The sequence below is a fragment of the Lactuca sativa genome, chromosome 8 (assembly GCF_002870075.4).
Source record: "Lactuca sativa cultivar Salinas chromosome 8, Lsat_Salinas_v11, whole genome shotgun sequence".
Taxonomy (NCBI): domain Eukaryota; kingdom Viridiplantae; phylum Streptophyta; class Magnoliopsida; order Asterales; family Asteraceae; genus Lactuca; species Lactuca sativa.
In genome coordinates this window covers 323854119-323877346 of record NC_056630.2, presented here as the reverse complement: position 1 = coordinate 323877346, position 23228 = coordinate 323854119, and the positions used below count along the sequence as shown (strand labels likewise).

General features: G+C 37.4%; 2 protein-coding genes and 3 non-coding genes across 6 annotated transcripts; 1 reads left to right on the top strand and 4 right to left on the bottom strand.

The window, feature by feature from the left end:
- Window positions 1–1201: 1201 nt before the first annotated feature.
- TRNAQ-UUG (transfer RNA glutamine (anticodon UUG)) lies at window positions 1202–1273 on the bottom strand. The gene has a single exon. It is a non-coding gene; the product is annotated as a tRNA-Gln (tRNA).
- A 100-nt stretch (window positions 1274–1373) lies between these two features.
- On the bottom strand, window positions 1374–1445 carry TRNAQ-UUG (transfer RNA glutamine (anticodon UUG)). The gene has a single exon. It is a non-coding gene; the product is annotated as a tRNA-Gln (tRNA).
- Window positions 1446–1511: 66 nt separating this feature from the next.
- Window positions 1512–1582, bottom strand: TRNAG-GCC (transfer RNA glycine (anticodon GCC)). Its single transcript has one exon. It is a non-coding gene; the product is annotated as a tRNA-Gly (tRNA).
- A 1122-nt stretch (window positions 1583–2704) lies between these two features.
- LOC111891948 (HIPL1 protein) lies at window positions 2705–5518 on the top strand. Its single transcript, XM_023888017.3, has 7 exons — window positions 2705–2884; window positions 3034–3191; window positions 3306–4112; window positions 4191–4407; window positions 4491–4657; window positions 4726–4958; window positions 5045–5518. Exons 1-7 carry the CDS (start codon window positions 2797–2799, stop codon window positions 5433–5435), a joined length of 2061 nt encoding a protein of 686 aa, XP_023743785.1. The 5' UTR covers window positions 2705–2796; the 3' UTR covers window positions 5436–5518.
- Window positions 3492–8715, bottom strand: LOC111891947 (pentatricopeptide repeat-containing protein At1g05670, mitochondrial). Of its 2 annotated transcripts, none has more exons than XM_023888015.3 (3): window positions 8560–8715; window positions 5665–8112; window positions 3492–5429 (listed from the first exon to the last, which is right to left on the bottom strand). In XM_023888015.3, the coding sequence occupies exon 2, from the start codon at window positions 8006–8008 to the stop codon at window positions 5726–5728; it is 2283 nt and encodes a 760-aa protein (XP_023743783.1). In that variant the 5' UTR covers window positions 8009–8112; window positions 8560–8715; the 3' UTR covers window positions 3492–5429; window positions 5665–5725. The 2 variants fall into 2 exon arrangements, with proteins under 2 accessions (XP_023743783.1, XP_023743784.1); XM_023888016.3 differs by having other exon boundaries at window positions 5290–5429; window positions 8523–8692.
- Between the last annotated feature and the right edge of the window lie 14513 nt (window positions 8716–23228).

Genomic DNA, 23228 nt, shown 5'->3' with positions numbered 1-23228 from the left:
AGATAATGGGGATGGGTAATTGGGTTGATTGTTTAATGATTAAACATAATTATATTATGGTTGGTTGAAAACCCTATGTACTCATCAGGTTTCCCAACTTGACCCACTCAAGCTTATTTGTATCACAGGTGTCGATATGAAGCTACTTTACATCGAGAGATTTAAAAGAGATGTAGATCACTAGTGTAAATGATTGTAAGTTTTGTTTATGCTGATGTTTCTGTATTGACAATGACATCTCAAATGTTTTAAAATGAATAAAAATACACTTTCTTCATAAATGTTTTGATAATGTATTATCACGTTTTTCTGGGAACAAATTCCGCAACATTTTTATTAAAAGAGATACTCTGGTTTTTATAAAGCATAACAAAATCGGTCTTTTCTGACTGTGAAAATGGGGATGTCACATTGTATGAGCAAGATCAACTTGTTTATTTAACAAATTATATCTTTCTGGGTTTCATTGCAGGTTGGATCGTCGTATTTATGAGGTTTAATCTTTGTAGAGTTTGAACTTTCATCCCAATATTAGATTTTGATATTCAATTTTTGAGGCTTTGTTGTTCAACAATTTCCTGATTTAGCTAACAAACTTCTTTCTGATCTTATTTATGTATTCGGTTTCTAGAATTGATTCAAAATTCCCCTTCCTGTTCTTACATTTTAATTTAACAATTTGATTTGGGATTTCATTTCAAATTTTCATTGCAAATTATTATTGAACTTTTTTATGATTTTGATGGATCCGAGTCGACACGTCACTTATGTTTGTCTATGACTTTAATCGAACTTGGTGTCATTTTCTTGAGGCCAAATCCACAAATCTGAGATGGTTGTAATTAGCTAAATACAACATTGTCTTTATCCTCCCAATAAGAAATTGTCATTCAAAAAACTGTTATTCATCTCCCTAAATGAGCTCCCATTCATGGTATTTAAGGTGAAAAGCTATTTTATTTCGTGTGGGAGAAATTGATGATCCACATACTCAACTGGATTGATCCATGATATCCATACTTAACATTGCAAAAAATTTAAGGACGAAAGTCAAAGAATTCAAACGTTTTTTTAGAATCTTTCGACAAAATTAAGAAAATGTACCACCGCAAATCAATGTTCTCCTCGTGTTATGAGTCCCTAACAAAGAAAATTTTATCAGAATCTTCAAGAGTGCAAATCATATGGTAAAACAAAAATAAGGCCCTACCGGGAGTCGAACCCAGGTCGCTGGATTCAAAGTCCAGAGTGCTAACCACTACACCATAGAACCAATTTGTGACTTAAATCCAGAATTTATCTATTTAAACTAGTATTATACCGATAAAATAGGCAATTTTTTGGCGAATTTTTTATGCATCGGAAAATTAAAAAGGTCCTACCGGGAGTCGAACCCAGGTCGCTGGATTCAAAGTCCAGAGTGCTAACCACTACACCATAGAACCGAACTTGTTATCATCTCCGAGATTATTTACTAAAACACAAAGTACTTTTGATATAAAAAAAATAAATGCACCAGCCGGGAATCGAACCCGGGTCTGTACCGTGGCAGGGTACTATTCTACCACTAGACCACTGGTGCTTCTTGCATATTTTCCTGAGCCATTTTTTTAACTTACTAATGTGCAAGCTTTAATTATTGTTTTAAATGTAAGAATAGTTCCACTTAAACATGCTTGTTATGCAACAGAGGATATAATAAGTTATACAAGGCAAGTACTAATATCAATTAGACAAATAAAAAAACAATTTTTATCACATATAAAAAGATTGAACGAGGAATCGCTCTATTGCTCTATAAAAGCGTGAATACCTTCTTTATTCTCATAAAAAAATAGACATTCAAATCATGTTCTCCCATGTAAACACAGCCTTAAAACTCTAGGATTCGATTCTTTAAAATTGTTTACATTTTCCTAATCCTACTGGAGAAAAGCTAAAGTTTGTAGACCTAAAAACACAAGTGGTTGAGAATTTTTTTCACATAACAAAATGCTACTTTCGAGTTGCTTTTCGTTCATCTCTTTTCTCCAATAGTCAATAAAGTATTTGATATCATAAGAAAAACTTGTGGTGTTTGAATTAACCAAATTTATTACCAACCCCAACTCATTTTCCCCCTTCTTTCAAAACTTACTTTACTTTTTGTAATTATTGACCTTCGCATTCACTTCAATTAACCAAATAGTAATATAATTTAACTTCACATACAATAGAATATGTTATAAAATGCATAGAATTCAACCACAAAGCTAACCATAATTCAATTTCATATAAAATATAACAATTATCGTAAAAAAAAAAAAAAAAAAAAAAAAAAAAAAAAACCCAACTTTCTTAGTGCATGTCTGTCCACCATTACCAACTAAATATCCCACTAAGATCTTAATCTTATTAAATTAATATAAACAATTTAATTATATTTGTGGGGTGGGGGCCCACCATATCTCAGTTAATTACTGTCTTAATCCATAATTTCTTGTTAATTTTCTTCCGCCTCAATTGTCAACCAAGAGAGAGAAAAAAGACGACCGTTGTTTCAACTTTGCTAAATTTAGCTACTAGATATAAAATGTTAGTTGCAGCCTTTCGGGAATGGGGGCATTTTTGTCTTTTTCCCCCTCCATGATTACCCCAATCTTTAAAGCTGCCCTGCAGCACAACCACCTGTACAAGTTAGACTTTGTTCATATTTATCATAAAGACAGGACCCATAACCCATAAATACATACATACACACATATATAAACACACACACACACAGATTAATAGATTATCTCTGTACATGTGACAAAAATGGAAGCTTTTTTCAGCTTTCTTCCCCTGTTTTTTTTACTGGTGTTCCCTTATCCTTCTTCTTCACTACCCATGTGCACCAACATGAGTTAGTCTCCATTCTCTCATGTATATATATATATATATATATATATATATATATATATATATATATATATATATATATATATATATATATATATGTAACTATGTATGTATGTATATATGTATGATGATTGTGTGATGTTAATGTTTTAGGGGCACCTGTTATTCGAAATGAACCTCTATCATTTTGTCCATACAAAGGAAGAGTATGTTGCGACACAAATAAAGACTCAGAGTTACAAAAACAGTTTGAAGCTATGAACATCTCAGATCCAAATTGTGCTTCTGTTATCAAATCAATTATATGCGCTGTAAGTTTATCTCTACTACTATCATACAAAGTCTGTTATTATTATATTATTAAAATTCCATATAAACATATTTTGTGACGTGGGATCACCAAATGACGTTTTTACCCTCCGCAGACATGCGATCAGTTCTCGGCAAACTTATACACGATCGAATCACAAACACAAACACGTTCGGTTCCATTTCTTTGTAACTCTCCGAATTCACCCGATTCTTCAAAACTATCCTCCACAAGTTTCTGTACAAAAGTATGGGACACGTGTCAAAACATTCCGATACAAAATTCCCTTTTTGCCCCTACCCTACAAGGAACCACCGGATCATCACACAACACCTCAACCAAACTCACGGATCTCTGGCAATCAAGGTCCGATTTCTGCACCGCATTCGGTCAAACCCAAACCGAAAAAAGTCAAAGTCAATGCTTCAACGGGACACCGATCCAACTAACCGAAACCGAAACCCCGGGCCCACCAAAAGGTCTGTGCCTTGAGAAACTGGGAGACAAAGGTTACATAAACATGGCGGCTCACCCAGACGGGTCGAACCGTGTGTTTTTATCGGACTTACCGGGTAAGATATGGATCGTAACGGTTCCTTCTCACGGGTCGGGTGACGGGTTAGGGTTTGATGGGTCGAGCCCGTTTGTGGATTTAACGGATCAGGTTAAGTTTGATACGGTTTTTGGGTTGATGGGGATTGCGTTTCATCCAAAGTTTGTGGAAAACGGGAGGTTTTTTGCTTCGTTTAATTGTGATAAAGAAAAGTCGGCTACATGTTCCGGAAGGTGTGGGTGTAATTCGGATGTCGGCTGTGATCCTTCCAAGATCGTTGGAGCTGGAAACGAGCATCCGTGTCAGTATCATACTGTTGTTGCAGAGTATACGGTTAATGGGACGGGTTCGGGTTCTGACCCTAAAAGGGTAAAACGGTCATTTTATTTGTTCCTTATAGCATTTAATAGTACTAGTTTAGTTTCTAAAAATTGTATTTGTTTGTAGGAAATAAAAGGGAAACCTACGGAAGTGAGAAGGATATTTACAATGGGGCTTCCATTTACAAATAATCATGGGGGACAAATTCTTTTTGGACCTAACGATGGGTATATGTATATAATGTTGGGCGATGGTGGAGGGCGAGATGGTCCTTTTGGTTTTGCTCAAAATAAAAAGTCATTGCTTGGAAAGATCATGAGGGTGGATGTAGATACATTTCCTAGTAAGTAACGTGTAAAGTGTAATTCATTTTGTTTTCAAGTTTATAAAAATCCTGATTTTTTTTTTTTTTTTTTTTTACGGAAGAGGATGATTTGAATCTATGGGGAAATTATTCAATCCCACGTGATAATCCTTACTCTGAAGACAAAGAATTGTTGCCTGAAATATGGGCTTTAGGGCTCAGAAATCCTTGGAGGTGTAGCTTTGATTCAGAACGACCTTCTTATTTCCTATGTACAGATGTCGGACAGGTTCGTTCATATTGTTGTAATGACCATTTTACCCTTATGTAGTATGAAAATAATGTGTGATTGATTAGGATCGTTATGAAGAGATTGATGTGATTACAAAAGGTGGAAACTATGGGTGGAGTATATATGAAGGACACCTTCCTGTTAACTCAAAAGAAAATATAACATCTAATAATTCTAAAGATGTTATATTTCCAACAATGGGATATAATCACTATGATGTAAACAAAAAAGAAGGTTCTGCAGCAATTACAGGGGGGTATTTCTATCGTTCTACTACAGATCCATGCTTATATGGCAGGTAATAATAATAATAATAATAATAATAATAATTAAAAAAAATGAAAATAAAAAATGTAAGGATTGTTTCTAACTATGAAAGTTCAGTTACCTGTATGCAGATTTATATGCTACTGCTTTATGGGCAGCTTTTGAAACACCATCAAACAGTGGGAATTTTACAACTACTTCAATCCCTTTCAGCTGTGCTCATGATTCACCATTAGAGTGCACTTCTGTTCCAAACACTAACTTGGCTTCTTTAGGTTACATATACTCTTTTGGAGAAGATAACCAAAAAGACATATATGTCCTTGCAAGCACGGGTGTTTACAGAGTAGTTCGCCCAAGTCGTTGTAGCTATAGTTGCTCAAAGGAAAATGCAACAGAATCTGTTACTCCTCGTGGATCTCCACCTTCTTCAAAGGGTAATCATGTCATTAGCAAATGTATGGAGTTTGTAATTTGTCTCTCTTTGATGTTGTTGTATTTGCTGTGAATGTGTAAATGCAAAGAGTATCAAAAACCATGTTTTTTTTTATATATTTTAGATCGTTTATATGAAACTGAAATCGGTACTTAGTTTTTTTTTTTTTATAATGAAAAGTATTTCAAGGCTTTTCATTCTTGTACAACAACAATGAAATGTGATGTTGAATTTCTATGAGAATATGAGTAAGATGATAAAAAGAAAAAGCTTATAATATACAGAAGAACATATTACATACCAGATACATGATTCATTTGTTGGAAAATCAACAATCTTGACTTTTTCCAGAAGGTCAAACTTCAAACATCAGTCTTATCAACAATACCTTTTTCTATCATTCCATCACACAGCTCAAGAGTTAAATCCAGGTTTCCTTCATGATAATTCATATCCATAAAGAAATTGTATACTTCTCTATTTGCAACTAAACCTTTTTTCCTCATTTCATCAAACATACTTTTTGCCTCTAAATATTTTTTCCTTTTAATGAACCCTTTGATGAGAGCATTATAACCATTTACTGTGAGATCATATCCCTTCTCCACCATTTCTTTATACAAAAACCATGCCTCCTTCATATTCCTTGCTTTACAGTGTCCTCTTATTAAAACATCATATGTGTTTGTATTTGGTGAAACTCCTTTTCCCAACATACCCTTGTAGATTTCACTTGTTGCATGCATATCATTCCGGATGCAATACTGTTTCATAAGCAAATTGTATGTGGTGGCATTTGGCATAATACCATTTTTACCCTTTTCCAACATCCATGTCAGTAGCTTCTCTCCATCTTCTAACATCCCATACATACAAAACCCATTCATTAAAACATTAAAAGTAACAACAGTTGGCTGAATCCCTTTTTTCAGCATTTCACGAAGAAGCTCATGAGCTTTAACCATGTCTCCTACTTTACAATAAGCATCCATTAATGTCGTGTATGTATATGTATCAGGATGCACCTCTGCCACTTTCATATCTTCCATTAACTTTATTGCTTTTGTAATGTGACCAAATTTACAGAGGCCATTAACAAGTGAATTGTATGTGTGTATATTCAATTCAAGACCCTTTGAACACATTTCTTTAAGAAGTTCATTTGCTGTATCGATTTCTCCTTGTTTGCATAAACCATCAACCAATGAAGTGTAAGTTACAACATTTGGAGTTAAACCCATTTGAACCATTTCATTATGAAGTGAAAACGCCTCCTTTATTTCACCATTCTTGCAGTACCCATCAATAAGGGCTGAATATGTATATTCATCAACAACCATTTCTCTATTACGCATTTTAACAAAGAGATCATATGCTTCTGATATCTTCCCAATTCGACAAATACCAGATATAAGAGCAGTGTATGTTATGTAATCAGGTAAAATGTTCCTTCTATGCATTTCATCAAACAGCTTATATGCAGCAGTGACATTCCCAGTTTTGGAAAAACCATCAATTAGTGTTGTATACACTACTTTATCAGGAACTATATTTTGATTTTGCCATGTCATCTCCCTGAGAATCTTTTCTGCATCCAACACTTTGCCTATCTTACACAAAAGAAAAATCACACTGTTGAAAGTAAACTTGTTTGGTTTCAATCCTTTTATTTGCATTTCTTCCATAAGTTTTAAAACTACATTATACTCTCCAATCTGACAATACCCATTTATGATAGTGCTATAAGTAATAGCATCAGAGAAATAGCCTCGCATCTCCATTTGGATGAGTAAGTTATGAGCTTCTTTGACTTTCTTCATTCGACAAAGGCAATGAATCATTATGTTATGTGACACAGTGTTCCATTTAACACCCAGTTCTAAAAATTCAGTAAAAATTCGTGGTGTTGTCTTACACGTATCGATATTCTGTGATAGATGTGAGAGAAGATGATTGCATGAATTGACAGATATCACCACTCCATAGTTTAACATCTTGTGGAATAGCTTTTTGGCTCCATCAGGTATTCCAACTTCAACAAGGACTTGAAAGAATATATCAAATACATGGGGATTAGAGCCCCAATCTTTGTAAGTGTATATCAACTTTTCCATGAAAAGGGTAAACGGAAGAGTAGCATCTACATTGGGTTTACTCCAAAAGTCATGAATAAGTTCATAAGCAACTTTTGGGTCTTTTGCAGCAACAGAGATTTGAATGATAATGCATCTCACCTCAAGAGATGGAGCTCTATGTAAGCAGAACCAGTCAAAGAAAGTCAACACTAACGTGTACTCATTCTTTATGCCCATCAAAACCCAAATAAAGTGGTCAGACCTAAGCCTTGATTCAAATGGTTTCAGAATTCGTTCTATGGGTTCAAAGTGGCGCTGCTTAATGGTGGTGGAGATGGTGTAAACAAGTTCAGAATCTTTTATGGTGGGCTTTTTGGGGGAATAATCAGGGAAATGTCTAGCACTAGCTGAACCAAGTGATGAGTATTTTCGGGTTGAAGGATTTGGTATGACAAATGGGAGAGAAATGACAGAAGAAACCATTTGATGATGATGATGATGATGATGATGATGATGATGATACAATGTTTGACAGCAATACCTTGGGACAAAGGTAGCAAACCTCTTCATGTCTTAACATCAAACCATGTCCCCTGTTTCCATCTTTGATGTTAACATGACCCTTCTCCATATAGAAGGACTGAAGCATAAAGAATTCTTCCTCAATGCATCACCTGCATGATGACAATCACATCATAATTACTAGCCGTTAACCAATGTATAAAAGAATACGTCATTTTCTAGTTTTGTTGAAAGTGACATTTTATCAAACAGGTGGTGGGCAATGTACCCAAGAGTGTAAATTCAACCCAATTTAACGAATATTTGCATCTAAAAATATATAGCATAGGTGGGCAGAAACTAATAAGGTCAAACGAAGAAATAAACTGACTATTTTGCACAGTGCCTCTGTTTACTAAACTAGAGTTTGCATGTTTGAATACTGAAATTGTTTACTTCGCCCATGAAGCCCTTCCCCCTACTATAGATGCTACATTCATAATCAACAGACTGAAAGAAATAGAAACAGAAACATCTACAAAATGATGCACGAAACAAATATGAACTGAAAAAATCTGATTACTTTTTGTCATTAACCTAACATGAAGAAAGCTTCGAACCTCATTCAAATAATCAACATATTAAAAAATATCCCTCTGATGTTGACACATATACAACCGTATCGGAATATGGCAAAGCTCCGGGTTCAGGGGCGCGGCGTTGTTTCCGGTCCTCTTCTACGGTAGCATAAACGGATGGCTTCGTTTAGGGGTTCTTTTAAATGTTGGTTGAACCGCTGAAAATACCCTTGATTTTTACCTAAAATTGTAATTTTTACCTTCTACTTATGTTTTATTCTTGTTTTGTCCTCCTAATTCATATTGCAATATTTACCATCATGCAAGTAGCTGGCCAAATTTCAAAATAACAAGAAGTTGTGTTTGGCAAATGGGTGGTCATTGTGTAATACCCTATTTATTTATTAGATAAATCAATAAACTAATGAACAAATGGTAGCCCTAAAATAAATAATTATATATCAAAGGATGGTCTCGAAGAGCTAATTGTCACAAGTTTAGCAGATGGGGGTTAAAAGTGTAAATCTTGGACTTGATTTGTAAGGATTCTCAGAAGGAGGGGTTAAATGGTAATTTATGGATCTTAATTGAGAATAATTTGTAGAGGAATGGTTATTTTGTAACTGTTGGACTAGTATTGAAAAGAGTTACGGGAGCAAGGGTTTAAAGGGTAAATTAAGGATTTGTTTTGTAAGAAAAAGAGAGGATGAGGGACAATTTCCGTCAATATGGTTCCTTGTTTGGATGGAACGGGTATAACTGTTCCATTACTCATACCCTAACCCTAAATGATAAGCAGCCGTCAACCCCCCCCCCCTCCTCTTTCCCTCTTGTGCCTCCCTCCAGCCGGCACCGTTCGTTGAAGGCATTCTTGTCGTTATTGAAGCCCGCCTCCGTCACCAATATCTCAACATCGTAGCAGCACCACCATTGCTGGGAATGCAGTGTACATCCGGGAAGTCCACTAGAAGCCAGCGGCGGAACGCGGAGCGAAGATGGGTCGTGAACCGCCGTTAGAAGTTGTTGTGACCACCACGAAAAACGATATGCGTGTGTTTGTTGTCGCTGATGTGCCCCATCGTCAAGACATTTAGCCGCCACTGCTGTTGTGTTTCTTCCTCTATGTCGTCTTCTTCTCTTCTCTCTTCTCCGTTTGACTGCCTCACGCCACCATAGGGGTGGCTGGGATTGGATGATTCTTCCGTTAAGAAGCCACTGTGGTTAGAGGGATGCGGGTGTAGATTCCGTTTGGCCAGAAAAAGACCCGAGAAAAACCACCATGGTTGTCGGCCATGGTGGTTGTCGCTGATAACGTTGTTGTTGCTCACCACTCCGAGTCGCCGTTGCCGTCGTACGCCACCAGGTGGGTGGCTTGGGTTCGTTTTCAATTAGAATATGTGTGGCTAGTTGATCGGATTTCACTAAAGGGCCACCACCACCACCGTGAGGTGGTGGCTGCCACCATGAACCACCACCGGCCACCCATAAGGGGTGGTTGTGTGTGTGTTTATTTTAGTGTAGTGGGTGTGTGTTTATTTTTTGGTATTTTTCATTATAATTGTAAATGGAATAATGAAAGAAATTGAAAACCACCACCTTAGGGTGGTGGCTGTCGCCTCCTACCGCCACCGGCCGCCGTGTCGGGTGGCGGTGTGTTTGCCTTATGAGTTGATTCGTTTGGGAGGGGTGCTTGAAACCCTAATGGGCCTTGTAAGCTCAAATGGGCCCAATAAAGCTTAATGGACTCTAATGGGCTTAATGAAAACCTTAATGGGCTTTAATATTATTCTAGTGGGCTTAATAGGCCCAATAAAGCCCTAATTGACCTAAAAGCCCAACAAATTAATAAATGGACTAGTATTTGGGTTTGGAACCCTAATGGCGATAAAACCTTAATTTTGAGAATTAATCGGGACACGCACGGGAATTATTTAATAACTGGAGATATTAAATAATAACCATTGGCAAAAACTAATCTAAGCAATATTGGACTTAATGGATTAAATCCTTAGTGGATTAAGTCCTTAATGGGTTAAATAGGAAACTTAACCCTAATCGACATTTTATGAGAAACCCTAACTCCACTTGGGTTTATTGTTGGTCCTTTCTTTTGGACCTTGATGATTGGATTATTAATGGGCCATCCAAGAATAATTATGTGGACTAAAATAATTTAATGGGCCTAGGGCAAGGCCCATGTAAGTGGTTGGGCCCAATTTGGAAAATTGGGCCATAGTTGGGCCTTAATGATTAAATGTGATGTTGGGCCTTAGAATAAAGTCACGTAAGGGGTTTGGGCCCAATTTGGAAAATTGGGCCATATGTTGGACTTTGAGTCCTATTCGACTTTGGGCCTATGAATTGGGCCTTGGGCTTGAATAAGCGAAGCTGGGGGTAATATAGTAATTACCCAAAGTATGTATTTGGTTAGGTAGTGGAACCCAATCGCTAATTGGGTGATGTTTTGATATTTGACAAATCGGGAATCTATCATCCAGCAGCTGGGGTTTAGTCTGCGAGACTTCAGCAATGTGGGATTGAGTCTTCGGGACTTCAGCAGTATGAGGTGAGTTACCTTCCAATAGGGGTGGGTCTAAGGCCACAATGCCGGCCCACCAACAGGGGTAGTTAGTAGATCATTGTCTTTGTGATAATTATCTTGGTATGCTTATGTGATATGCTTATGAGATATGCTTATGTAATGTGCTTATGTGATATGCTATGTGTGTCGGTGGTAGTAGCAGGGAATAGTTCTTCCCTGACTCGGTCGTTAGGATCGAAGGGTAGGTCAGTACCCCAGATATTCCTAACTGTATGATTATATCATGTTATTATATGATAGTGGTAGGGGTGAAATAGTCCCTAGTTACCGGTTGAAAGATACCGATGGCGGATACCGGTTGAAAGATACCGATGGCAGATACCGGTTGAAAGATACCGATGGCAGTTACCGGTTGAAAGATACCGAAGGGGTATACATAACCCATGCAATGCTTATCTGTCTGTTTATGATATGTTAGTATGTGATCAGCATGTTTATGATGTTAGTACGTGATCTGTATGTTTATGACATATTATTATGTGATAGTGGTAGAGGTGAAATAGTCCCTGGTTACCGGTTGAAAGATACCGATAGCAGTTACCGGTTGAGAGATACCGATGGTGTTATGTGGTATGTGGTATGATGGGGGAACTCACTAAGCTTCGTGCTTACGGTTTACAGTTTTGGTTTCAGGTACTTTGTTTCAAAGGAAAGGAGTCGGCTTGGTCGCAGCGCATCACACTATGTTTTCCGCACACGAGATCATTGGGATTATTCTCTGATATGGTTTCATAATATTATATTTTGATTATTGACACTTTGGTTTTATGTAATAACCTAATTGAAAATGAAAATTTTGGCCTTGAATTTTGGGATGTTACAAGTTGGTATCAGAGCCTTGGTTTGAGGGATTCGGACATACTCTCGGGTGTGTCTGAACTCAAACTAAGGAATTGGTATGAAAATTTTCAAAAGTAAAACCATTTTATAAAAAGAAGTTTGAAAAGAATCTTAAAAGAGAAAAGAACTTTGAGAAGAACAAAGTGTGTGATGCGTGCAATCAGCCGAGCTCAAGTAAGTTTTCCCCAAGATACCCGTATATGTTATGTTATGGTCTGATATGATTATGAGAACTGCATGATAGATTAGGGCTAAGGATATAGGGAGGATGCCTCACATGTCTGTTGTATGTGCTATTTGAGTTGCATGATAGTACTGATCAATTAGTGATAGGATAGCCTATTTAGGTTATGCCTGATTGCGTGAGCCTTAGAATTGCATGCTAGTATAGATCCCTGACAAGAGGATAGATTGATTTGATTGGAATATGTTGGTTGGATTTTTCCATTGTCCGAATGTTGCTTGATTTGTGCTTTGTGCTTTGTGCTTTGTGGAACTCTTAAGTGATGGGAGTCAGCTACTAAGTGGATGTGACGACATCCAGGAGGTAGATGACTGGCATCGTGGAGAGTTCTTCAGCAGCTGATGGCAGGACGAGATAGAGAACCTAGGTAAGCCTAGGATATGTTTCAGTGGGTTAGTAGGGAGGCTCAGCGAGACTTGGGTGAACCAGTTGAGGAAGTGACTTGGAGGATCCAGGAGGATTGCTGAGGAAAGTATGGATAGGTGTGGAAGGTAGTATTGGGCCCGTACTATTGAAAGCACATGATCCATACTCGAATCGGTGAGAGTCTTGGAGAATCTGAGAAGCTTTGGGAAGAAGTTTGTGACCCGGTTGGGGACAGAGGATGTTCCAGTGTTGCAGCTTAGCCATTGGCAAGCGAGCTAGTGAGCGTGACAGGGTGTCAGACCCTGGAGGATATGATTTCCAAGAGTTGCAGATGCAGGATCGATTTGAAGCACCCTGTAAAGAGGGGTTCATGCCAGTAGCGTATAGTAAAGGGGTCCCAGGAAGAGACCCATGACTTCTGATCATCGGGGGAAGGGCCAGCAGGGCCGGAGATAGTGCAATGCATATGAGAAAGTGCACGAGCGAGTTGTCACTCCAAAGGTTTAGGCTGCTACAGGTGTGGCAGGGTTGATCTTGATAGTTGAAGGTGATTCGTATTCCTCCAGATGAAGCGGGTATGTCGTCTTCTACTGCTGCTAGATGGACGTTGGGGATACGTATCGCTTTGGAATTGTGAGTGGGTGTGGATAATTCAGACCTCGGGTTGGTTATTCTGCTAGTGTTTGGGTTACCAAGGATCATATATGCCTTCCTGCATGACAAAATGTCCTTGATGAACCCACAGAAGGATGCATCTTGCGAAGTGGGTTCCTCGCGTACCGTTACCATTTCAGATCGTCGGGATCTATGCAGGAGTATTATTTAGAGGATATCCGGTCAGGGTTGGAGTGATAGTTCTCCAGTGAGGTCAACGTTCAGGGATTCTATCATTTGTTTAGGTATGGTCAGTAATTGTCTATGGATGAACTTTAGAGTTCAAGGCACTACCGTTGCTAGGACAGAATTGGTGACATGAAGAGGGTAGTGTCAATCGCGGGTGTTATATGCATAAGTGGTTGGTCATTGGATGTTCAAGAGGATTGTGTTTTTGTTGGATTAGTGTCTAAGTCCATAACTATTTTGGTATGTACTTGACCCGATGGTGCATGGTCCTTTTGGGTTGCCTTCACCAAAGCAACTTGATAGGATGAATTATGGAGAGAAAGGATTAAATATGATTTATTAGTATATTATGGGAATAATATATTAAAGGAGAAATCATATTGTTTAATTAATATTAGTCAAGAATTAATTGGTAATTAGTTTTGTGGCTAAAAGAGATTAATTAAACTTAAGGGACTGGAATTGTAATTATAAGATAATTGCAATTTGGGCCATGGATTGCCTTGTATTAAGGGGTGGACGAATTCTATGGGGAAACCCATAAGGAAATCGTCCAAGGACCTAATTAAAGGAGTCCATGGGTTGCTTAGGGCTTAAGCATCCAAATTAGGGTTTCCTTGTTAGATAACCCTAATTGCCTAACTATATATAAGACCCTTATGACCCAAAAACGCGTAGAAGCAACATTCTAGGGTTAGAACACGTTTTGGGGCAGCCTTCATCCTCTTGCTTATGGTGTTTATGAACCATTAGAGGAGTGACATTTGTGACTCTAAGCTTTCTAAAGTCAATACAAGGAGATTTGGGATTGTTATTGCTACATAACAATCAAGGTAACATCTTAAACCTATTCTCATGTTAATATGATTACTTGAATGCTAGAATTAGGGTTTATAGTCTTGGATAACTTGCATGTACAATAGAGAAACCTAGATCCAAGCATTAGGGTTTGTATGAGCACATAGGATGTTCTTAAGACCAAAACCCATCATTGGTATCAAAGTCTAGATTGGTTTCTATTGTATTGATGCTTTGTATGTTGAAAAAATTCGATTTTGTGTTTCTGGGGGTTGAACTCGCCGAGTTTTCTAGATGAACTCGCCGATTTCATGATGAACTCGACGAGTCCATTCCTGACTCGACGAGTCGGCTGGTCAGAAGGAGGGAAAACCAGGATTTCTTGCTATTTTTGCTTAAGGATAGTTGCCTTATCATATTAGATCAATATTAATCCGATTTTTTGATATATATGAGTATATTATTGATCTAATTGAAGATATTTATCAATTAATAAAATATTTGTTTCCTTATGTGATAATTGATTAATTATTTTGATTAAATTGGTAAATTGTTTTGCAAGAAATCATTAAATAAATCAAAATGGATAATTATGTGATTAATTGTTAATTAAGATTATTTGTTATTTGATCCTTATGTTATGAAATGTTTCATATTTTCCCCTTTAGGTTTTATAGTTTAAATTTGACCTCAAAAGCTTTGTTGTTTTGAAATTTAAATAGTTGAAACCCTAATGTTTTGAAAAAGGTTTCAAAACTTGCCCTCAAGTTTTGGAATTTAAATTTTGATTAATTGTTTAATTTTGATGTATATTTAAATTCTAAACCCTAATGTTTTGAAATGTTTCAAAACTTGCCCTCAAGTTTTGGAATTTAAAAGTTGATTAAAGGTTTAATTAGGAATGTTAAATTCTAAAACCCTAGTATTGTTTTGAAAAAGTTCAAATCGCACCCTTATGGTTTTATTAATTAATTAAGGTGTATAATTAAAAGAGGTTTAATAAATCCATAAAGTTTTTGGTTTAAAATTTAATTGAATTAAAAGTATAATTGTTAAATTTGACCACCTAATATTTTAAAAGTGTAAAATACACCCTATACTATATATAACATTAAAAGTCTAACATTATATATATGTATGAGTAAAAGTCAGTCTTACCGTTAGTAGGCCTCATTCACGAAGCTGGTCTATAAGGGGTGTTTAAGGAAATTGCCTATAAAATGGCGATTGAATGGGTATACACTCTTACCCACCGCACTCTTGACTAGTGGAGGGTCGTTAGCCGAACGGGTAGGATAGGACGAAACCTTCCATTATAAGTATAATGAATTACTAAAGTAACTAAATGTTTTTCAAATTCCCAATCTTAGTTACTTAGGCAAAGTGAATTGATGCAATTCCATGAAATTACACTTTGTGCCCTTGCAAAGACGTTAGTGGCGCGTGTGTGGTTTACCGGCACACTAAATGGTTCTAAGCAAAGGTAGAAAAGGGTGACTCAATGTTTGTCATAGTTCGGTGGAGCGTGTGTGGTTTACCAGCACATCGAATAGGTGACTGTAACATGTGGGGGCACCATGTAGTTTGCATGGTTATTCACACCCGCTTTGTGATCCTCGGCATCCCAGTCACAAACAAGAGGGGCATATCGAGATTTAAACATGCCATTGAAATGTTCAATGAATCTCATAGGATCTAGGAGTTTTCATAGATTTAAAACTTAAATTTCTTTTTCGTTTTTCATGGTGGAAATTAGTGAATCGTCATTCACTTACCTTCAAATGTTCTGCAATTTGGGTTACGGCATCCCTCTCCCGAGTTGTAGAATATTGTGTTGGGTCCTAGCCTTAGTATCTCATTTGGGTGGTTTACTAAGGACTCAATCAATCAACTAACTTGAGTTTGTTTTCTCCCGCTTTGTAGATGTCAAAGTTCGACAACTATGGTCTCCCCAAATCCCGTGGAACAAGCTTTCCACATGAACATGATATTCCACGATTCGATCGAGAAACAAGAAATCATGCTTCACTTCCTCCACCTCCTCCAATTATTCTCCCTAACCCACAAGTTCAAAGGCTTGAAAAGTTCAAGATCACTCAAGCCCTTTTGGCAAGTAAACATAAAGAAGGAAAGTCGGTGTGTGCACACGTCCTAGGGATGAAGTCAGACATTGATAGGTTAAGAATGTTTGGATCCATTGTCTGTGAGGAGATGGCTGTTGATTGGGTTCTTCAGTCACTTCCTAACTCATATAGTTAGTTTGTTAGAGAGTACTATATGATGAACCGCGACGTGACCCTTATAGATCTCACCTATATGCTTATTGCTGCTGAATCAGAAATGGTTTGGCGCAATAGAAAAGCAAAGTTGATTGGTGAATCTGCCTTCAAGACCTCTATGGATATAGACAATGGCAACGAAAGACATGCTATGATCGAAAAGTTTGATCATAAGAGAAAGGCAATGTCTGAAGTAGTTCCATGTCCTGTTCCAATAGAGTCAATTTGCTTTTATTGCCAAGAGAAGGGGCATTAAATACGAAGTTGCCCTATTTACCTAAGAGATCTAAGAGATGGGAGAGTCAAAACGTATGGCTCTGCTTTAGGTAAAATCCATTGACTAACTCTTTTAAGCTCCTATTCTAGATTCTTAATACATAATGTGATAAGATTACAATTGATGTTTTGTAGGATCGAAGAAAAGAAAGGAAGCTTAAGGGAAGAAGTGAGCAGAATCTAACCGTGAAGAAATGGATTTCGATCGCATTACTTGAAGATTAGATTCTTAAGCTACTACTTAGAGTTAGAATTAGATTGCTAAGAAAGATGTATTAGCATAGCTTTTCAATGAATTGCATTGTAAGGACAAAATTTTTCCGCAATAAAATAAATTTTGATTTTATATTATTTATTTATCCTTGCAATGGCGTGTATGAAAAATTGATGTTTGAATGTTTCTATTATTAGCAATAATGGATTTGGTTCTTATTTATGTTATTTATGGAAAGTCGAGAATTTACCAAATAGGGAGAGTTTCTCATCGCCCAAGTTTCAATTGGACAGAAATTTGGAATCACGCAACTTGGTTGCATGATGAATGAGAAATTTCATATTTGGAAATTAGACTAATTCGTCGACAAAGTGTCAAGTGAAGGACTAGGAGATCGAGCACACAAAGTTGCGTGTTGATCAAGTTCACCATAAGAGTAACAAGATATTCGTCATGGTTTACTAAAAGTTTAGTAAATATGATTACACTTATAAGATTAAGTGTAATTCGGAATTGATTAAAAGGTTTAAATCAATAGTAGAACGAATAAGAAGAATCAAGTAGGCAGAAAGATAAAAGTTTCTCCATTCTAACAAGAAGGGAGAGTACCTTTTATGCTTTATGATGGGTCTTAATGATTAAGAACCATATCTCAATTGATCCTCTAAGTGAGTCTTAGTACAATTGTATGTCTAAGAAGAGGAATCAAGAACTAAAGAAATGGTTAAATCAAGAAGTCAATCATACTTCGTTCCAAAACAAGTCTTAAAGTTAAGATTGTGACATTGAGTGAAAAGTATTAAGAAGGTTTGTAACATTCATCAAATGTGGAAAGTTGTGATGTCTTGGATAAGACAAAGACTAACTAAGACCAATTTATGAAGAGTTTTGATAAAAGCTACACTAACTCTTGAATATTTGTTTGTCAAGAAATGTTTTGACAAGAGAATCTTATATGTCAAGGAGTCAGTGGGAGTCTTAATGGTCTTGAAAGGTTTCAAGAACAAATCAAATAAACCTCATCAATCATCACTAGCACACGAGTTGAGGTTTACAACCTATCGTGTTGACATTATTTTGTTTCTATGTCGTTCCAATTGAGTTAATTATGCATATGAGTTCTATGAGTTCTCGTTCGAATGCATAAAAGGCAAGGACCTTGATCAATGAAGAGTACATTGATAGGAAAGGGTGAGCTGCTTAACTACTTGGAAGACGTGGTGGGCAGCTGTGCTACCATAAGGCAAGAAATCAAGATTAAGAAAGTTCGATCCATATGAGTTTGAATTTGTCGTAAACTTTGGTTTTAACAAATTCACATGGATAGGAACACATACACCGTTTAAATCTAAGTGTCATAAGATTTCCTCCTTCATGAAAATGATTGTGAGGAAATGCTTTCACTAAGAAAGATTTTAAGAAGATAGTGATTGTAAAATTGCATTCTCGAATTCGATTATGGTTACGGTATCCCTTTCCATGATTTGAATTGTGAGGTTTAGCAATTAGTCTTAATTGTTTAGACACACATATGAACTATCTAAGGCAAAGGTGTATAATTTTAAGAGGCCTTGATAAAATATTATCAAAGCATTAAGTATTAGAAACATGGACTTAAGATATTCAATATGTATTGTCTTTCTGGAAGTTAAGATGTTTATGAATACATGTCGAAGCTAGTGGGAGCATAAGTGTTATGTTTTATAATAATCATCATGATAGAAAACAAGAGTTATACCCCGCAACGTTCATGAGTGCTTATGAATATGATTTGAGCATTGGATTAGACCCACACTCACTTAGATCACTCCATGGATTGTGTCACGAGTGATTGGTGAGACGATAACATCTTATATTCTTGAAACCAAGATGTGTGAGTTGTATCTTACAAATCGGTTTCACATTGATAATATGTAAACGCACTAGTAACTTGGTGTTATAAAACATATTGTTGTGTGTGATTTGGTGAGTGAGTGCAAGCAAGCATTGTATCAAAGTTTATCCGTTCCTTTTATTCAAAGTAGGATAAAAGCGATATCTTTGGGCCCCTCGATGATTTTGTGATGACAAACGTAAATGCTCGACCGGGCTAGGGCTAATTTGATTTGTTCAATTAGTCAGTCGTCATAAATCGAGAATCGAGATATAGTACAAAGAGAATGATTTGAAATCATATCTCATACGATATCTAGAATGGAGGAATATATGATCCTTTATCTAAAGGACATGCGTATCTGATAGGATCAGAGTTGACAACGGCTTTGGAAAGCTACGATTGCAGATCAGGATCTGAAGTCATACGCATAATAGTTATTAGACTTATCCAAGTGGGAGACTGTTGGATTAGTGTCTAAGTCCATAACTATTTTGGTATGTACTTGACCCGATGGTGCATGGTCCTTTTGGGTTGCCTTCACCAAAGCAACTTGATAGGATGAATTATGGAGAGAAAGGATTAAATATGATTTATTAGTATATTATGGGAATAATATATTAAAGGAGAAATCATATTGTTTAATTAATATTAGTCAAGAATTAATTGGTAATTAGTTTTGTGGCTAAAAGAGATTAATTAAACTTAAGGGACTGGAATTGTAATTATAAGATAATTGCAATTTGGGCCATGGATTGCCTTGTATTAAGGGGTGGACGAATTCTATGGGGAAACCCATAAGGAAATCGTCCAAGGACCTAATTAAAGGATTTCATGGGTTGCTTAGGGCTTAAGCATCCAAATTAGGGTTTCCTTGTTAGATAACCCTAATTGCCTAACTATATATAAGACCCTTATGACCCAAAAACGCGTAGAAGCAACATTCTAGGGTTAGAACACGTTTTGGGGCAGCCTCCATCCTCTCTCCTCTTCATCCTCTTGCTTATGGTGTTTATGAACCATTAGAGGAGTGACAATTGTGACTCTAAGCTTTCTAAAGTCAATACAAGGAGATTTGGGATTGTTATTGCTACATAACAATCAAGGTAACATCTTAAACCTATTCTCATGTTAATATGATTACTTGAATGCTAGAATTAGGGTTTATAGTCTTGGATAACTTGCATGTACAATAGAAAAACCTAGATCCAAGCATTAGGGTTTGTATGAGCACATAGGATGTTCTTAGGACCAAAACCCATCAGTTTTCGCATGGGCTGTGTTTGGTTAGAGTTCAGTGGTACTGCAAGATTGGGAGTGGGAACGAGGATTCGTCAGCTAGAGTGAAGATTAAGGTCTTCAATTGACAGCATGTTAGATGGATTGAGGTGTCAGACTGGATCAGATTTCAAGAGTACTCATCGAGATTTCCGAGGATGTGAGATCTTAAGGTTTAATCGGCGATTAAATGCTAGCATTGGCAGGTACAGGTTGTCATCGGTGGGATATTAGAAAGCGAGAAGGATTGGGAACCCTTCAATTCTCAAGTAATGTGAAGACTTAGTCGAATCTAAGTGGGGGAGAGACTTTTTATAAAGTTCTCTAACTGTGAGTTCTGGTTGCGCGAGGTGCAATCTCTTGGGCACCTTGTCAACTAGAAGGGTATTCTAGTTGATCCGGCCAAGATAGAGGTCGTGATGCAGTGGGAGATTTTGAGGTCTCCATATGAGATTCGGAGTTTCCTAGGTCTAGCAGGTTACTACCGGAGATTTACATGGGACTTCTCCGAGATTGTGGTTCCTTTGACCCGACCGACCAAGAAACCGGTGGCCTTTCGTTGGGGGCCTGAGTAGCAGGCAGCCTTCGAGACTCTCAGACAGTGGTTGTGCGAGGCACTGATTCTCACTATGCCAGAGGGTGTAGATGATTTCATGGGTTACTGTGACGCTTTGATCACGGGAATGGGTTGTGGTACTGATAGAGTGGGGTCACATGATAGCAGGTTTTGGAAACCAGGTTAGAGTTCCAGTTAGGACTCAAGTTCATTGGTGTGTTAGGTCAAATGTGTGTTTGACTAAGTTAGAAAGTGTTGTAAGACTACGGGGGTAGCCGTAGCATCCACTAGTGGTCAGTTAGTATGGAAAGTGTTGTAAGACTACGGGGGTAGCCGTAGCATTCACTAGTGGTCAGTTAGTTTGGGGAGTGTTGTAAGTCTGCGGATGTAGCCGTAGCATTCGCTAGGTTGGTAGATAACATGAGTGCGTTGTTAGGACGCGAAAGGAGCAATAGTACCCACTAGTTCGGGTGCAGCAGTGAGGATATGGAAATCCACAGATTGGATTTCGGATTTACTCAAATGGATTAGATCTGGTTAAGCCAGTAATGAGAATGTAGGGCGTCACTACCGTTATGGGATCAGGAAGCAATGGACTGTATGAGATTGCTTGTGATTTAAGGCTACCATCGGTTAGTTAGCAATCACTATTAGCCTTGGATTTGATGATGACAGGATTCGACGCATGGACTCGATCGGTTAGATCAGAAAGTTGTTAGAGCCTCAATGGCATGATAACTAGTGGCAACTAGTTCCGGAGAAGGATTTCGTTCGAAAGTCGCGTGAGGCGACTAAGTGGGAGTCCCTTGGCTCCGCTGCCGGGCCGAAACCCGATATTTTAGATGGTTGGTGAATAAATTGAGACCATGCAGGTCTCGTTAGATTTTGGAAAGCAGCCATGTGGCAACTAATGGGTTTTGGTCATAAGAACATCCTATGTGCTCATACAAACCCTAATGCTTGGATCTAGGTTTCTCTATTGTACATGCAAGTTATCCAAGACTATAAACCCTAATTATAGCATACAAGTAATCATATTAACATAAGAATGGGTTTAAGATATTACCTTGATTGTTATGTAGCAATAACAATCCCAAATCCTTCTTGTATTGACTTTAGAAAGCTTAGAGTCACAAATGTCACTCCTCTAATGGTTCACAAATACCAAGAGCAAGAGGATGAAGAGGAGAGATGAAGGAGGATGCCCTAAAACGTGTGAAACCCTAAAAGGATGCTTAGCCACGTTTTTGGGTCATAAGGGATCTATATATATATAGGAGGCTATTAGGGTTATCTAACAAGGAAACCCTAATTTGGATGCTTAAGCCCTAAGCAACCCATGGATCCCTTTCCTTAAGGCCTTGGACGATTTTCTCATGGGTTTCCCCATAGAATTCGTCAACTCCTTAATGTAAGGCACTCCATAGCCCAAATTGCAATTATCTTATAATTACAATTCTAGTCCCTTAAGTTTAATTAATCTCTTTTAGTCACAAAACTAATTACCAATTAATTATTGACTAATATTAATTAAACAATATGATTTCTTCTTTAATATATTATTCTCATAATATATTAATAAATCATATTTAATCCTTTCTCTCCATAATTCATCCTATCAAGTTGCTTTAGTGAAGGCAACCCAAAAGGACCATGCACCATCGGGTCAAGTACATACCAAAATAGTTATGGACTTAGACACTAATCCAACAACAACATACTGCTTCAGGCAGTTAAGTGTTCAGGCAGTTTCAGTGTTTGGGCAGTCTTGGCATTTGTGTTTCAGGTTGCAAGTACGGATGGAATAGCCGGTTGACGGGGAAATGACAAGTCACTCCCAGCGGGATTACCTGAGCCTCGACCAAGAATAGTGGGAGCCTCGAGTTATTGAAAGTTGAGTAGTCAGTCGAGGGATAAACGGACTGGATTCATCGATGATGAATCAATATGAGTGGTCTATCGTGGAATCAGACCATCTCGAGACAGTAGATTCAAACAACGTAGATGTGAACTTGTTGTGAGGAATTCGTTCACCTGCGAATTTTAGGGCTTTACGAGGATTGGTCATGGCTACCCTGGGAAGGCTAGGGCGTGCCCAGATTGGTGACCATGCTGCTAGAGTGGTTGGGCGAGTAAGGAATGGTAAGGAATGATTTCGAGGACTAAATCTAATTAAAGTGGGGGAGAGTTGTAATACCCTGTTTATTTATTAGATAAATAAATAAATTAATGAACAAATGGTAGCCCTAAAATAAATAATTATATATCAAAGGATGGTCTTGAAGAGCTAATTGTCACAAGTTTAGAAGATGGGGGTTAAAAGTGTAAATCTTGGACTTGATTTGTAAGGATTCTCAGAAAGAGGGGTTAAATGGTAATTTATGGATCTTAATTGAGAATAATTTGTAGAGGAAGGGTTATTTTGTAACCGTTGGACTAGTATTGAAAAGAGTTATGGGAGCAAGGGTTTAAAGGGTAAATTAAGGATTTGTTTTGTAAGAAAAAGAGAGGATGAGGGACTATTTTCGTCAATATGGTTCCT

What these genes read in the sequence shown, in the direction of transcription:
- LOC111891947 (XM_023888015.3), bottom strand. Translation starts at nt 8,008, where the DNA reads ATGAAGAGGTTTGCTACCTTTGTCCCAAGGTATTGCTGTCAAACATTG.
- LOC111891948 (XM_023888017.3), top strand. Translation starts at nt 2,797, where the DNA reads ATGGAAGCTTTTTTCAGCTTTCTTCCCCTGTTTTTTTTACTGGTGTTC. An exon ending in ACCCATGTGCACCAACATGA is followed by an intron (nt 2,885 to 3,033) that starts GTTAGTCTCCAT and finishes TTAATGTTTTAG; the next exon opens with GGGCACCTGTTATTCGAAAT. An exon ending in GGATGTAGATACATTTCCTA is followed by an intron (nt 4,408 to 4,490) that starts GTAAGTAACGTG and finishes TTTTTACGGAAG; the next exon opens with AGGATGATTTGAATCTATGG.